This window comes from Maniola jurtina, chromosome 20, assembly GCF_905333055.1.
Source record: "Maniola jurtina chromosome 20, ilManJurt1.1, whole genome shotgun sequence".
Lineage (NCBI taxonomy): Eukaryota > Metazoa > Arthropoda > Insecta > Lepidoptera > Nymphalidae > Maniola > Maniola jurtina.
This window is the reverse complement of record NC_060048.1, coordinates 5,148,058-5,165,700: the sequence shown is the minus strand read 5'-3', so window position 1 is coordinate 5,165,700 and position 17,643 is coordinate 5,148,058. Positions and strand designations below refer to the sequence as shown.

The following is a 17,643-nucleotide window of genomic DNA, read 5'->3' as shown; positions in this document are numbered from 1 at the left end:
AGGTTAGCCTTAAGTGGTATTTTAGAATACTGAGACAATTAACCATTATATTTAAAGAATTTCACATACTACAGGTCGATTTTGCGCTAGAAAAGCACTTAATGTGACCACATTTGTCACTACACTGCACTTTAGAGTACAGCTGCATATTTATTCAGCACACTTTGATGTCGACCGCGCCGGGAGCCATGTCCAGTTAGATCAACTGTTTGTTCAACCCGATATTAGCTCTTCACTGCAATCAAATGCATATTAATAAATCCGAGCCACTAGAAACAATATTTGCGCCGTTCTTCATAACTGAAAGAATAAGTTTGTTGCGAATAATATGCAAAATATAACACTCTAATCTAAATGGTATAAAAGTATTAAAACTAGGTTCATACAGACCACACCAGGTAGGTACCGTAATCGTACATTTTCGAATAAACTAACGTAATATGCGCAATGCCCTATACCTATTTGTCATTTATCGCCATGTTTAAACGTCTTGTGTTGTATAGTGTCACTTTTAAACAACTAACTAAATATAAGAGAGGGAAATAGTGATAGTTCTTTATGTCAACTTTAAATTTAAGCTACGAGAGTTCTAACGTATTTTATATGTGTAAAAAGATTTGAAAAAGTTCCATTAAATTGGCAGATATACGAAACTCCGTGTCACGTTTTTACAACAGTAGAGATATAGTTCAGTTTAATTTTGACCATATTCGAATAGAAAATTCGGAGGTCCTAAAAACTCAGGTTTATACATATAATTTAACTTAGGAGAACCAGAGTAACCGACATAGTTCAGAGGGTGGCGAAGCTGAAGTGGCATTGGGCAGGGCACATAGTTCAAAAAACCGATGGACGTTGGGGTCCCAAAATTCTGGAATTGCAACCTCGCACCGGACTCCCACTATGTGGACGGATGACATCAGGGGAGTCGCAGGGAGCCAGACCTACGTCCAGCGGTGGACGGTGTTGTTGATGATGATGATGACGATATAATTTGAAGCCTAAATACCTAAATACAAATAGACCTACATGGTACACTACAAGTAGATAACCTACGGTTACCTCCTGTAGTCATGTACCTACGAGTATATTGTTGGCGAAACACAATATTCTTGACCTTATTAAGTACATACTAAAAAATAAACAGGAAATATCAGTCTGAGGGCCAAATATAAATAGAATAGTGCTGACAGGGCAACAAAGAGACAGGTCACGGGGTCGAGGCGGCCGTAGGGATCATGAGCGAGTTGAGATTTTGCGCACACAAGCAGAAAATATTTGCAAAGGCACATTTGAGAAATCACGCTTTCTGTAAAATCCCTAGATAAATGTCTTTTGTCTATACAACAAGTGTAAATTAAAAATTTATAACACCCCCGACAAGTGAAGGTTACAGTAACTAGCAAAGAGCTCATAACTTTCAAACGGCTAAACCGATTTTCTTGGATTATAGCTAATAACACTCCCGATGAAGCCACCTTTCAAACAAAAAAAAACTAAATTAAAATTTTTTCATTAGGTTAGGAGCTACGGTGCCACAGACAGATACACAGATACACACGTCAAACTTATAACACCCCTCTTCTTGGGTCGGGGGTTAAAAAGAAATATTTTCGAATCGTGCAGAGTAACGAGTCCGCCATCTCGTGGGAACCCTAATTTTCCGATAAAAAGTAGCCGATAACCTTTCGCGGGATACAAGCTATCTCTATACCAAAAAGCATAATCGATCTAACCGGTGGGCCGCAAAAAGCTAGCAGACAGACGAACAGACAGACAGACACACTTTCCTATTTATTATATTAGTATTGGATTAGTTACCGACCGTTATTCTTGTTCGGACACTCACTTTAACATTTTGTATGTTTTAATGTGATACCCCATATTTAAGATCATTGATTTACTTACTTTACACCTTTACACCTTATAAAATATAATAAAGAATACGCCTTATAAAATATAAAAAAGTGTACTTTTCAGAAAACCGCTTATTACGTACAACTATAATTTTGATGTACATTCAAAGGCTGTAAGTCGTTTAGCATCTTAATGATAATAATTCGCGTGGTACGGTTATGCACATGCGTTAGGTGTATGTGTAGTGTTTATAGGAAAAGGTCATAAGTGCGACAGGTTTTTGATGCAATCGTTTCGCGGAATTGCTACTCGAATTCTGAGAACGACCGTACCTAGACAGTTAGTCAAATTGCTAAATTTTCTGTTCAAATTCGACATATCACCTCTCAACCTTGTGGTTATTATTTTTAGAGTAAAGCAGAAAGCCTCTTATCCGAAGAGGCGCGGGCCCCGAGCATTTGTCAACAAATCACGTCCCCATGCGTTATTATGACTTGCCACTCTTCGCGCGCGTCACCTTACGAAATTCTACGCGAGTTAAGATTAGGGGCGGTGTTCGTCGTATAAATTATTTATTGGTTGAAATTTTTTATAATTATTTATGAAGGTAATATCATTTCGCCATTTCACTGTCTGTTGAAATGTGTTTCTTTATTTATTCCATGAAGATTAATGTTGTAAATTGAATCAGCACCGTTAACATGATCATAATACGCATGGGTTTAGTGTACTTGGATAGCTACTCGTATACAGACAGACAGACACACTTTCGCACTTATAATATTAGTATGGATAGTGTGCCGAATTATTTGTGAGCATAAACAACGCTGTGTTTAGCGGTTTTAGTGTACACAGCTTTACACATCTTATCGAAGAAAACTACGACTTATCTAAACTATTCAGCCATCAAATCGGTGTCGTTATAAGCAGGAAGTAGGCAGGAAGCAATTATCGAATAAAACAATACTTGTAGCGTACAAATATGAAAAATATAGGGACGAATGGGGAGTCTGGCGGAAGTAGTTGGGGGTTGATTTCCGGCATGCGGAAGCTAGCAACACGCCGCGGACTTGCTTGTCTGACAGATATCGTATTGTATTCCCAGTGATCCATGTTACTTTTATTAAATTTTTGTAACTATGGAAAGTATATTTACAGCTTTTGTATAATATTAGCTCCCATTTATTGAGCTCTAGATGATGCTTGCGATTTCGTTCGCATAGATTGAGATTTTTATAAAATTGTGGAAACTCTGATTTTCCGTGATAGAGTAACCTATGTCACTCTCCAGGTCATTGGCTATGTGCATGGAAAAAAAATATGTAGATGCGTTGTTGCTGCGATTGAAGAACAAACCACAAACAAAGACTATTAGTCACCATGAATTATTTTTTTCTGTTGCAAATGTTTTCGGCTTTTGCCCCTTCGAAACTGAAAATTTTAAGATACTGATACGGGGTTTTAGATTTAAAAAGAAAATAGCTACGTTTAGACTGACCAAAAACTTGGTTGTTTTCTTAGTATAAGTTTTATTCTAATTCGGGATTACAACAATGTTTAATGTAGTCTCTAGGTAGGTAGGTAGTCCGGTCCTTGCCGCTGAAGGCGACGATGATAATAATAGGATATCATTAGACACAGGATATCAAAACACTCACAAATACAATTATTATAATAAATAGGGATGTTCAGCTCAGTGAATATAACGCGGCGAAAGAAATTTGCTAAGCTTCTATTATTATTGTAATTTTTGTGTGCGATATCTGTTAATCTTTTATTTTGTTGAAATTTTTAAATATTTATTGCAATCCAATCCATCGTCCAATTATCATGGCGTTCACTGTTGGACGCTATTTCAAGAGCGCACCACCAAACTCGGTCCTCCGCCTTCCAAATTAAACCGCTTCCCGACATCTTCTTCTAGCCTAGGTTGTTCTAAGGTTGTTACACTGAACTTACCGGTACGTGGTCTCCATTCCTCCATTTCCTCATTCCAGATTTTATCCTTGAGAGAGGCGAGGCTAACTATTAGTGTCCACGTGTCAATACTTATTATGTTGAATTTTAAAGTTGATTAGGCCCGAAATCCTGAAAACTTCTAAACCCATCATCAGCATTTTTTATCTTGAAATTTCTTGATCAGTCGGTGAGTCAAAGTTTAATTTTGTTCTTTTGCTGTCTGATTCTTACAGCGCGAAAATAATTCGAGACACATTTCGCGATACTCGTCAAGGGGAACGGCGCTCTGTCAGATTACAGGGTGGCGGGGAGTCAACAGGAAGGCTCTACGGAATGCAAAGTGGGGCTTATCTTATAATCATCGAGCGTGGCACCTTATTAATAAAAATCTTATTTCATGAACTCGCGCTCGCGAACTACGTGATGCGCGTGCAATCTGGACTCTCGGTCGTATTAATTTTTAGGGTTGCGTATCCGAAGACTGCCAACGGGGCCCTATATAAGCCTCAGCTGTCCGTCTGTCGATCAGCGGTTTGTATCTCATAAGCCGTAATAGATATTTCCTTATGTACTTGGTTCCGCGATTCATAAATGAACTACCTCCAACGCTGATTAAAAAAATAGATATTAAAAACATTAAGTATAAATTAAAAGAATATTTTTAGCAAAGTTAGATGGCTGAGTCTTTTATGTCTATGTAGATTATATCATAATTATTTATATTAGTGCTAATCCTATTGACCTTATAAACCTTAAAAATAAACCTACTCACGATTACAATATGTTACATATACTTACGTGATTCTTCGCGTTATATACCTACTGTAGATTATATCTTTAAGCAATTAGTTAATAAGTACCTTCGTTGCAGCTAGGCACCGAGGACAAACCTCTGAGTTTTTTTCGGTGTTTTTAGTTTAAGCTTTTATTTGTATGTATTTTGTTTTGATAATAAATTAAAAAAAAATATATATATATAGAGTAGGTCACACAGTATATATTTCTATTGCTATACTTACCTAACAATAAATAATAAAAACCAAGATGGTGAATTTCAGGCTGCCATGCAAATTAAAAAAAGTTAAAAAGTGCATAGTGTTACGAGCATATTATCTTGTACGATGGTACGGAACTCTTCGTGTGCGAGTCTGACCCGCACTTGACCAATTTTTTATTAGTTTGTTGTCAGGCTTGGTACTTACATGTTTTACACACTACTGACACGAGTTGATCATGGCGTATACACATTAAGAGGGCTCTCTCCGACACTCGTTTCATACAAACGTAGTTCCAATATCATTTGAATATTAAGCAACCAAAATCCATGTTAAGAGGGCTCTCTCCGAGACTCGTTTCATACAAACGTAGTTCCAATATCATTTGAATATAAAGCAACCAAAATACATGAAATTTTGCAGACATATTCTAGAAACTAATATATATGTCTGTGGTTTTCCAGATTTCTGTTAAAATATTCGGTTTCAAAGTTACGCGGTCTTAAAAATTTACATACAAATCTTTGAGCCTGTAATTTTAAAACTACATATTTTTAGAAAAATCTAAAACACCACAGACACAGATATTAGTTTCTAGAATATGTCTGCAAAATTTCATGGATTTTGGTTGCTTAATATTCAAATGAAATTGGAACTACGATTGTATAAAACGAGTGACGGAGAGAGCCCTGTTAAGTGTATACCCCACATGTGTAGGTATATTGTTCTTATTTTTGCCCGCGACTTCGTCAGTTATGTAATTAATAATATAATCTGTTACTTTCGGAGATAATGCAACTTTCTCTCAGTGAAAGAATTTTCGAAGGAAATTACCTCCTACATGCAAACTTATAAATTATAAAACCTCTTTAGCATAGATATATTTTACAAGCCATGTATTATAAACAGTCTGAATTTTTATTACAGTCTATCACTTCTTGGTTTAGACTTTAGAATATCTCTAATATGAGCTAACCGAATTTCGAAATTAAAAATCCCTCATCCAGTTAACGTCAGTAAAATGTTCGCATTATAATTCACAAGGCCATAACAGATGGTTAAGCTAACTCGGAGAAAGTCCTAAGTAAACAAGGATCAACGGCGATGGAAGCGCAGTAAAGTGGAGTAATCTTGCAGATCTCTTGCTAATCATAGTTTACACTTAGCTACACAAACTGCGGCCCGACGCCCTACATTCCTGACATCGTACAATTTGATCTACTTACATAGAATTTAGTACTTGGGTTATCATAATAATATCACAGACGGAAAGTTACTTGTGGGAATTAGTGTAATTTAAGCCTTTAAACTATAATTTATTTTTATATTTACAATGAGTGTATTGTTTTATAACAAAATTCCCCAGTCAATTTTACTCTTGCCTTTACACAAGTTAAGCCGGTTTTCCACCGCGAGCGGAGCGGAGCCATTAAGGACTCCGTTCAACTCGCAAGAGTAAACTGCATACTTGTGTTTCCACCAATAAATAGTCGAGCGGAAAGGATTGAGCGAGCCGAAAGAGTTGAAATGAACTCGCTCAGTTCTAGGCAGCGGAGCGGAGTCATTACGGTGTCATTAAGGAATCCGATTGACTCGCAACGACAGATTACATGGCAGCGTTTCCACAGAGAAAGAGGTGAGAGGGGCGGATCGAACGAGTAAAAAGAGTCCGCTACGTCAAGGTCGCGGCAACTAGTTTGAAACGGACTCGTTTTAAAATATCGGCTTCTACGAATGATAAAATTTCTTGAAACTGTTTTCTGCTAACCCTGTAATTAAATTTTTCATCGTTTAAATCGTAGAATAGCCTATATTCCGCTTTCAGTGTTATTTCTCGAATGTGCTGGCTCAACAAAATCTTCGTTTTGCGCGTTTTGTTCTGAGCTTAAGATATAATAATATGTACTTTTTTTTCTGTATACATAATCACTTGATTCCGTGTCGCTCGAGAACATCGCAAATTCGCAACAAAACACGACCGCAAGCAACCATTTTAAAACACCAACTGATCGCTCTCTGTGTAAATTGACTGGTTCCTCATTTTCCGTTCAGCTCGCTCCGCTCATTTCTCTCCTTTTGCAGTGGAAAACAAAACACAAAACTCTGTGTTAGTGGAAACGCAAATCTATTTTATATAAACGGAGTACGTCCCACCTAACCATTTCCCGCTCATTACCCTTTCGCGGTGGAAAACCGGCTTTAGAAATCTATTAATAGTATGCTCTATATAAGAGCCGTTTAAAAATCATGTTTTTCAATGTCTAAACTGTCTTCATTTTTAGTTTAATTTCTCTAAGAGCCTACTTCGTTGTTTTTTTTTTTTCTATTCATCTCGGAGTAAATATCGCCAGAAAGCCTGCATAATCTGTTACAAACAATCGAAAAATTAATAAAGAGATCTCGTTTTTTATTCACCTACCTTTTAAACAGGGTTGAGGTAAATCTCAAAACGATTTTAATGGACGTATAAAAGGGCACCATCTCTCTCCATTAAATACCGTTCAAACGTTTGATCCCTTTTTATATTTGCCCTAGCGATGATCATCGGGCAGATTTGGGAGGTCGTGTTAATTAAGGCCGTACAACATCGCGAGTTCATCCCTGCATTAAAATCAACGTTGTATTGATGTTTGTTATACTCGTAGTTCACGATTTTTTGAATTTCGCATGTGGCTCATTAATGCATAAAATTTTTTTTACCACACAAAAATTGTTTATACCTTCAGGCGAACAGTTCATTTAATACATTTACTAACACATTTTCACTAGTGATATGGACCTTTTCACAGGACTGTGAAAAATTACGTGAAAATTTTTTCATGCGTAAAAGCAAATTTTCGCACATACAAATAATACAAGTGCCAAAATTCACGTTTCGTGAACACCATATCCTGCAAAATATCAGCATTATTGATTTGATTATATTTTATTAGTTAAAAATTAAAAAATCACTTTCTGTGAAAAATCGCCTGTAAAATCACTGTGGAGAAAAATAATAATTTTATTAAAAGAAATTTTTATTTAAAATTAGCAATCATGCCCATTACAATGCATTTTACCAGGATGCACACTTATCTGCTCCTACTGTCTGTAATAGTATAATTTGTAAAACTTCGTTTCGAAGAAGGCACGCGATGATAATTAGCTTGTAAATGACTGAACCCAATATGACATGCTATTTTTTAAATTAATACTTTTCTTTTTTGTTACAGCACTCCATGCTGTATTTTTTCCACCACTACGAGCTGCCGGTGATACTACAGCAAGCGCAACTGCAACAGCTTCTATTACGAACTCACCACGGCATGGGTGGAATGATGGGGCTCGCAGGTATTGCTGCCCTGGCAAGTGGTGCGGCGTACCATGACGCTCCCGGTACAGGTACGCAAGCTACTCCGCCCACGACTCAGTCCACGACGCAAACCGTTCAGAACACGGTGCAATCTACTACGCAAACATCGCCATCTGTATCCACCGCCCAAACTAACACCACTCATACAGGTGATGTAGTATCCTCTCGAGTTACCACCACACAAACTACAGCAACAGGCACTAATACTACAGCTATTGAAGAAGAAAGAGCTGTAGCAACGCCCATCAATGAATCGATAATAAATGCAGACAAAACAAACTCTCTCGCGCCGACTGTGGAAAAGGCTATAAACATTCAAGAAATCAAAAGAAAGAAATCCGAAGACGATATTAAGACTGTTCGAAGTAGCAATTCAGCTACTATAAATCTTGACAATGAAATCAGTAATTTGCCGGGTAGAGCAAAAAATGATAACATAACAAACTCTAACGTGGACAAAGTTGAGAGTTTAACTTTAGATCGTAGACGAGTTGCAAGTGCGGAGAACGAAGACGGTCCTCCTTTTACAAGTACAGCAACAACTATGGTGCAACGAGCTCCTATAGCGAGTCCTGAGGCTGATGATTTAGACTAGATTCTTAATATAAATTATCTCTATGCTTTCTCTATTATAACATGCAGTTTGTATTTTATATAAGTTAAAAGAATCTGAAGTCATGGCCGTAAAGTTAATAGGTAATATTTTGTGAATTACTCTTAAGTGCATTTGTACATGATAACTTTTTCGCGCGCAGTTGACTCGCGTTCAACAGCGCTGCAAACGCAGATCGTACTGGTGCAAAGATAAAAATACGCTTAGTATGAGATTTTACATTTTACTTAACGTTGGTAGCATTCGAGCGCCAAAACACAATAACGTCAGAGTAAAATGAATCTACCTTGCCTTGAATAAGTCGAAATTTCGGTTCCATCGATTTTAATTTCGAAACGTATTCATCTGGAGCGCTGGCTGTAGATGTATGGACGAACTTGATCTTTAAAACAAAACTGTTAAGATCTATTTTAGTCCAGCCCAAGTGTTTCGCCGCTCGAATTCCTTCAACATTGATGTAAAATCTTATGCTAAGCACAGAGACTGTGTGCATCTAATTTCACTACATTGTGAGTTGCATTACATTTAATCTATCTCGCTTCGATGGCGCCTGAAAAAGTCGTCGCGTACAAATCCTCGAATGTAGATGGTACTTATTTATCATGGAACTCGCTAAGTTAAGCTCGGTTTAGATTGTCTTAGTCATGAAGGAAAGAATTATAATGTGTTTAAGTAGTATACTTATACGGTTAAGATGCGTGCAGCCGTTTCAGAGGTCTTTCGGTTTTGTATTTCAGAACATCAAATCAAAAATTTATTTAACTGAGAGTTAATTTGGTGTTTGTAAAATATTACATTTTTTTTTAAATTGTAATAGTGCTATATAATTTATTGCTAAGGGAGTAAAAAACTCTGTATTGTATGGAATATAATAAGTAAATTAAAAAACTTTTTTTCGTTTTGTTGATTAAAATATTATGTAAAACTAGGATTAGAAAAATAAACCGTCGCAAAATATTTTTGTTTAAATACTTAGTGTAAGTAAAGCTTTTTGATGTAGTTGAAGTAAAGGGATGATTTATACTAGGCCCGGGTCCGGATAGGAGACTGTTCAAATGATTGTGGTATGACATTATGGCTTACTCTATTGTACACATTCTCTAAACTAAAATGGTCTAAATGTGCTCATTCTTTTTTCAAGACTCCCGCGGCAAAGGGGAATTCAGACCGGTCAAGTTTAGAGAATGTGTACAACAGAATTAGCCATACTGAATGAAGTGATTCCCAGCTACAACGTGCCGCGCCGTGTATAGACGAGGCCTGGATGCGCCACGGCGTAAACTGAACGCGGCCTAACTCCTATGATTTATCATTACAATGTCTTGTGCTTTCTAATAATGTAGTTCCTTAGTTGTTAACTTTTTTTAATTATATAAAGTTTATTTATTGTGCTCAAGATATATAGCAAGATGCAATGATGCAGTTTGACAACTGCCAACGCAAGAGTTTTGTTTATTATAAATAAGTTTTGGTAGAGTATGCTTTTTTTTTGTGTTAGGAACCCGATATTTGTCAATGTACTGAGCACTACACCAAATTGTCTCTCAATGAAATGGCCTTTTGAACGTTCGGCCAGTGCGTTGGACTAATCCGGCAGGCCAACATATGCCGCTACTCATAAGTATGGCCAATTACGCTAAGTGCTTTTGTACACATTGGCCCAACGTTTCCTTAGGACCTTAATGCTACTTTTTGATATCAGTTAAAATTTTATGGGTAACTCTCATACGACAAGGTGATTGTTAGTTTAAGTTATGGCTGCCATTACAGCAAGTGTAAATACCTAGATTCGATATTTATTAGAAACTGAGCTCTTAGTACGAATTTGCACATTTCGACAACGTGACAGATTTCATCAAAACACTATAAAATATTTAATCTGCTGGTCGATTGCAGAATATCTGCATCAATCATTGCTAAAATGTCAGCTGTTGTATTTGGCTCAATTTATTGTATTCCTGCTGCTACAATGAATTCAAACCAATAGTGAGAGAGTGTCAGACAATCATAGGTGATTTCGATCGTCACACTTACTGCAATTGACACCCGGCGTTACCGACTCTTTTACAATGTTTCCGCATGGTACGCTGGCTATGGATCTATAGACGAATCAAATAAACCTTAAAACGAGCGAGTTAAGGTCCATTATACTGTAATGTTATGGTGTTTCAAATTTCGATACTCGAAATCTATCAACCTTATCGAGATGTGCATTCTTATACTAAGCTTACCGATTGTGTAGCATCAAGTTTTTTAATTTGTTACACCGAATATGCTTAGTGAGAAGCAGTGGTGCTTGCTGGAGTCGGCGTATTCATTTGATTCAGTGATTTAGTTTATTGCAATAAATATTTTTGTTCAATATTGCGTATTATTTAGACAATCCCATCAAAACAGGTTCCTATAAACTTCCTCCTGTAAACCAATTGTATATCACAAAACGTGATCTTTATATTAATTTAGGTATTTTATTTTTCTTTAAAATCTCAAAATATCCATACAAATATCTATCATAAATGCGAAAATGTGTCTGTCTGTCTCAAATTTGATACAGAGTTAGCTTACATCCCGGGGAAGGAAATCCCGGAAATCAAAGAGTTCCCACGGGATGCTCAAAATCCATCCGCTTAACCAATATTTATATGAAATTGGATACAAAGGTAGCTTGCATACCAGAAATTTACAGCAACTTTTCATCAAGGAAAATCAAAGAGTTCCCACGGGGTTTTTAAAAAACCTTAATCCAAGCGGAAGAAGTCGCGGGCATCACCTAGTAGCGTATAAATTCTAAGCTTATTACTGCACAAATCATAACCGTGTATTGGTTAGCCTTAAAAGTTTACCAAGTTAGCATAGTTACCATAGTTCTATCCATCTTCAGCTGAGTGTGTCTGAGCTTTCTTAGGGCCGGGGCACATATGGCGGAGCGCAGCGCAGAACATTTTTCACAGTCAAAATATTATCGATATTATCCTCATTGAAATAATATCTAAAATCAATTGTGCATCCGGGCGGATACTCGCGCAGTCCCGCGCGTGCTCGCGCATTATCTGATACAAATTCACGCGATTAGAAAACTTCGCGGGCATGCTCTGCGCTGCGCTCCGCCATATGTGCGCCGGCCCTAATGAGGCACATAGTTAGGGACTACGTCTTGGATCCATATTTTATGTCATCACTGGTTACACGCACTGTTTGAAGACTTGGTCTTCAAATTCTCAGGAATTTAGGATTAGTAGACATTTCAATGCTTCCCGTACGCTGACCAGCCGAGGTGGATCCGGCGGCTAATCCCTTTCTCGAAATTGGACCTACCTAGCTGGATTGCGTTTCCCAATGTAAGTATAATAATTTTATTATTTATACCTACTTTCTCACCGTAGTCATATAGGTAGTCATTTTGTACAGTGCAATACAGTGCAAAATAATAATAATCTCTTTATTATTTACGTATAGTTTACCAGAAAAGTTATAAACCTTCACATGTCCGTCACGTTTGAATTTTTCAATGCAATGTAAAGTATTGGTTTTCCAAAACAGCAAAGTATATTATTTTTCTGGACAGACTTTTATATATTCTTTACTTACCGAACTAGTTAGTTCTATTTGCAAATCGCGAACAGCCCCTTTGTTGCCAGGATTACTTAAAATTAAAAAGGTTTTTTCCAGTGAAATGTCTCATCCGTTGAATATCTCGCGCGTTTGCTGTCCGCTATTTTTTCTTTGCATTTTAAATCAAAATAACTTCATTTTCGTCAGAATTTTCTACCGTCTTGGCATAATCAACGCCGCCCGTAAAGAGTTTAAGACAATTTTGCGGAAAAAAAATTACGTTCACAAAGCAGTCGCGCTCTCTTTTGTAAAGTTTAGTCGCCTCTTGAGCTGTCTGTAACTCTGTAGATTTCTTTCGTCTTTTACGTTAACTGTTGCGAAACGCTTGACTGCTGTAGTTTACGAGAAACGATTATGTATATGTACCTTCTAGCCATACTTAGGTAATAATTTTGTTGTTTCATTTTACTTACTACTTAGTGTTTTGGTCATCACAAGATTTTGGATAAAAGTGTCTGGTTCTATTATCGAAATACCACTTACCTACCTAACCTACTACTGAAATGTTACATTATGATCATATTATATTTAGGTCTGCCAATCCGCATTGGGCCAGTGTGGGCAGACTATGGCCTAAACCCTTCTCATTCTGAGAGGAGACCCGTACTCAGTAGTGGGGCGGAAACGAGTTGATCAGGTTACATTTAGGTTTTACTGCTGATCTGAATATTGCCCTCATCACCATTATCATCCCATCCCCGGCCTCCTATCAGATGAGAAGGGTTTGGCCATAGTCTACCACGCTGGCCAATTGTACATTGACAGAGTTCACTCACCTTGGGGAACATAACGGAGAACTCCCATGCATGCAGGTTTTTTCACGATGTTTGCCTTCACCGTTAAAGCAAGTGATATATAATTATTACTTAAAACGCACATAACTCCAAAAAGTTATAGGTGTGTGCCCGGGATCGAACGTCCGACCTCAGATTAGGGGGCGGACGTCCTAACCACTAGGCTATCACAGCTTATCAAGGATCTATAGTTACCTAAAATTTTCATTGATAAGTCCAATAATTGTTGTAGAAAAACAAATCAAATCGATGTACCCAAGTAGTCCTAATCGATAACCCGTTACACGTCCGAAAAAGAAAATAAAAAACGAGGGGTTGAGAAAATATAATTTCAAATAAAAGTTGAGTCGGAGCGGTCACAAGTTTCTTAATTAAAACTTATGTCGGGTGTCACGAGGGGTGGGTCTGACCCAGAAATAAATAAATAACCCCACGACTCGCTCATTTATTTGTCTAAGGGAGTTTGCTTCGACAGACGTGTCTAATAATGTGCTACAAATAGATACCTACGAACTTTCCTTGCAAATGTATAAACCTATACCTACTCTTGTGATAGCTCCTAGTGGTTAGAAGTTAGAACGTGCGGCTCCTAATCGGAAGTCGGGGGTTCGATCCCGGGCACGCGCCCTAGACTTTTCAGTTATGTGCGTTTTTAAGCAATTAAATATCAGTTGCTGGAAAATATCGTGAGGTAACCTGCATTCCTGTGAGTTCTCCATGTTCTCAAAGGTGTGTGAAGTATGCCAATCTGCATTGGGCCAGCGTGGCAGACTATGGCCTAAACATACCTCATAATAATTGGACTTACTTTGTTATGAAAATTTTAAGTTACTATAGATACGGGAAGGAAAACATCGTGAGGAAACCTGCATGCCTGGGAGTTCTCCATAATGTTCTCGGCGGTGTGTGAAATTTGCCAATCCACACTCGCCCAACCTTTCTCAGTCTCAGCGGAGACCTGTTCTCAGTAGTGGGCCGATGATTGGTTGAGATGATAATGATGACGACATTACACGTTAGATAACTTGAAAATAAACTTACGGCTTCAACTTACAGCTACAATAGAACTACTCAGGGTTCAATAAGTATGCGAAAGCATACCTACCTATTGCCTATTATTTTTGATATTCCTTTGATTATTTATCCATACTTAATGTTATAAATGCGAAAGTGGGTCTGTCTGCCTGTCTGCCTGCTAGCTTTTCACGGCCCAAAAGTTTAACCGATTTTGATGAAATTCGGTTGAGTTAGTTTACATCCTGGAGACGGACATAGACTACTTTTTATCCCGGAAAATCTCGAAAAAGAGTTCCCACGGGATTCTTAAAGGCTCATCCGTTTGACCAATTTGTATGTGTACAGAGGTAACTTGCGTCGCGGCAATTGACGTAGACAACTTTTATCTCGGAAAATCAAAGAGTTCCCACGGGATTTTTAAAAAACCAATTCTACGCGGATAAAGTCGCAGGCATCATCAAGTTATTTATAACTGTTATTCCTTTGGATCAAAGTAGTGCTCCATTAGTGCCTACGTCCAACAGCTATGCTTGTGGCCTGCTGTTATATTATGTAAGTGTGAATTTTTTAAAAGCTGATTTTGATGAAATTTTCGTTGTCTAGCATTCAAAAGCTGTTTGTTCTACACTTTAGTAGCTAAAAAATATTATATAGTTACGGGTTCGATTCCTGTACCTACTTATTAACCCCCGACCCAAAAAGAGGGGTGTTATAAGTTTGACGTGTGTATCTGTGTATCTGTGTATCTGTGTATCTGTGTATCTGTGTATCTGTCTGTGGCATCGTAGCGCCTAAACGAATGAACCGATTTTAATTTAGTTTTTTTTGTTTGAAAGGTGGCTTGATCGAGAGTGTTCTTAGCTATAATCCAAAAAAATTGGTGCAGCCGTTTAAGAGTTATCAGCTCTTTTCTAGTTTTCTTGTAGAAAAGAAGGTTACATAACCGTTAGGTTCATAATATTATGTCAATTGACAAATGTCAAGCTGTCAAGATGGACGTTGCCTTGATACATAATTATTTATTTGAAAATGATGTTTTGGAAAACTCTGATACTTTGGATCGTAGGCGCGGAATAGTCCAAGAAAATCGGTTCAGCCGTTTGAAAGTTATCAGGTCTTTTCGGTCTTTTCTAGTTACTGTAACTTCACTTGTCGGGGGTGTTATAAATTTTTAATTTACACTTGTTATACTTACAAGCCGTTGAGTAGGAAACTTTCCTTATAAATTCATATTTGTTATTATGATAGTTGAAAATGAAACAACATAACATTGTTAATAACAATATTTTTATTTAGGCAATAATAACGACTTTATAATTTTCATATCTTCAAACATATTGAGCTAAGAGAAAAATAGTTCGCAACCCTATGGTATAGGTTGTAGTCTTAAATCTTCATGGATTTCAGCCTAAATGAGTAGATTGGCGTACTTTCAGGCATAATGTTGATTGAGGCAGTTATGTTGCTGAAAAACAGAAAAAAGTGTTACTACATACCTACGATTCAGTTGGTTTTGATATACAATATACATATTATTAAGTCTCCTGATAGAAGACCCTGTTTATTCGTTCAGTCATAGTTCATCGAGGTGTGTCTATCAAAGTGGTAGACACGTCATTATACACGTATTAAAGGCACAGATAAATCTTATATTGAAAAGAATAACTTTAGCTAAAAGGCGGGTTATTTTAGTATTTCGCTTTCAACTTTCTGTTTATTTAGTTAGTTTTCAGTGTGTTCTGTTCTATTCTTCTGTTAAATTTTTCTTGATGTCATGCTCGTCTTCGTCTGCCTGATGAGATTCTCCTTGTTAGCTACGTGTATTCTCAAGCAATAACATCTCGTAATGTGTGTTAATTCCCCAAGAATACGCGTGACCTCCAAGTTTGAATTTTCTTCCGAATCTTCGGTCATCTTGAATTCCTTCTATTGAGATGGGCCCGCTTAGAAATACATAAAATGGTACATTTTAATGCTGTCTATACTTACATTAGAAAGCGTTTAACTAATATGAAATTTTGTAGTTTTTTTTCTAATACAACTAGCGACCCGCCCCAGCTTATCACAATTTTCGCAGGCATTTTATTGAAAATAAAATATAGGCTACGTCACTCAGGAATAATGTAGCTTTCCACTAGTGAAAGAATTTTCAAAATCAGTTCAGTAGTTCCAAAGATTACTTCCTACAAACAAACTTACAAACTCTTCCTCTTTATAATATTAGTATTGATGGATAAAGTTCAATACAAAATATTTTAAATTAAAATGTATGTCCTATTCTAAGTTTGCAATGTCATGTTGTGTCTGTGAAGTATTGTATGAAAAACTCGAGTGACTGTTAGACACTATTAGGGGTGTACAATAATTTGAATTTAGTAATACCTCTCTGTGTTTAGAGAATTGGTTAAAGAAATCAATGACCGGAAATTAGAACACAGTTTCTACTTATCCATTTCCATTTATCCGGGTCATGTCGGGCTGTATCCCAGAGGGCAGCACTAATCGCCGGGCTGTTTGCTGCGGCACGCGCCGGCGGCACATCCCGACATAGGCCCGTAATCCGGCCGGCCCGGACGTCCGGGGAGCCGGACCACTAGCTCGCTGCACCGGATTTAGCTGCGAACGAAACAGACACACGGTTGATTGTCGAGATTAACCCGTAAGTCTCTGTTTTAGAGGGCTTTGCTACGTTTGCACGTTTCGTTTTATCCGGGAATCTACTGCCGGATTGTGTGTTACTTTCCATTAAGAGCAGGTATGAAGCTGTGAACCGCTATTTTAAAACCTGTATATTTTGGTAAAGGTGAGTACTATCAAAGTATACGGTCAGGTAAAGTTAAGATCATGGGAAGTACAGAAAACGAATTTAGGAATCCTCCTTAAAAAATATACGTAAGACACGTAGTATATTAGGGATGATGACTTATTCAAATCAGCAACTTTTATCAAACATCAAAACACTATCTATGTGACGTCATAAACATTTGACGTAATTTGATGTACTTTTTTAGTTTAAACGATATTTTAGAATGGTTAGTAAACTTAAAACTAACAGTGGACATGAGTTTTATGAATTTTGAAAGACCCTACATTTAATAATTCCTAAGAAATAATTTATTTATGACATAGGCGCCATCTCATGCCATAACCCACTTGTCGGTGTGTTTGAAAACTTTGTATAGAAACTTACTAGAGAGAGCGAGAGCCAGCAAGGGCCAGATCTTCATTATTTTATCAAAACTTAAACATGCCACGACTCTTAAGTGTCAGGCAATGCATGATGTGATTTCTAATACTATTCCGAAGAAAATATAAAAAAATTACATTATACTTTGACTTAAGATTTTTCACACCTTTTTTACCTATCTCCCAGAACCGCCATGATTCAAACTTCATAGTCGCTGATCGGTTATCCCTGTGTTGAGGACAAAACCAGAGAAGCTT

The 17,643-nt window shown here is 37.2% G+C and overlaps 1 protein-coding gene across 2 annotated transcripts in view; it reads left to right on the top strand.

The window, feature by feature from the left end:
- LOC123875372 (membralin) overlaps positions 1–11,138 on the top strand; it is a 145,022-nt gene extending 133,884 nt beyond the window's left edge. For both annotated transcript variants that reach the window (XM_045921154.1, XM_045921155.1), the window contains exon 11: positions 8,024–11,138. In XM_045921154.1, coding sequence (XP_045777110.1) covers positions 8,024–8,758 — 735 coding nt within the window. In that variant the 3' untranslated portion in view covers positions 8,759–11,138. The remainder of the gene's footprint in view (positions 1–8,023) is intronic.
- The last annotated feature ends 6,505 nt before the right edge of the window (positions 11,139–17,643 follow it).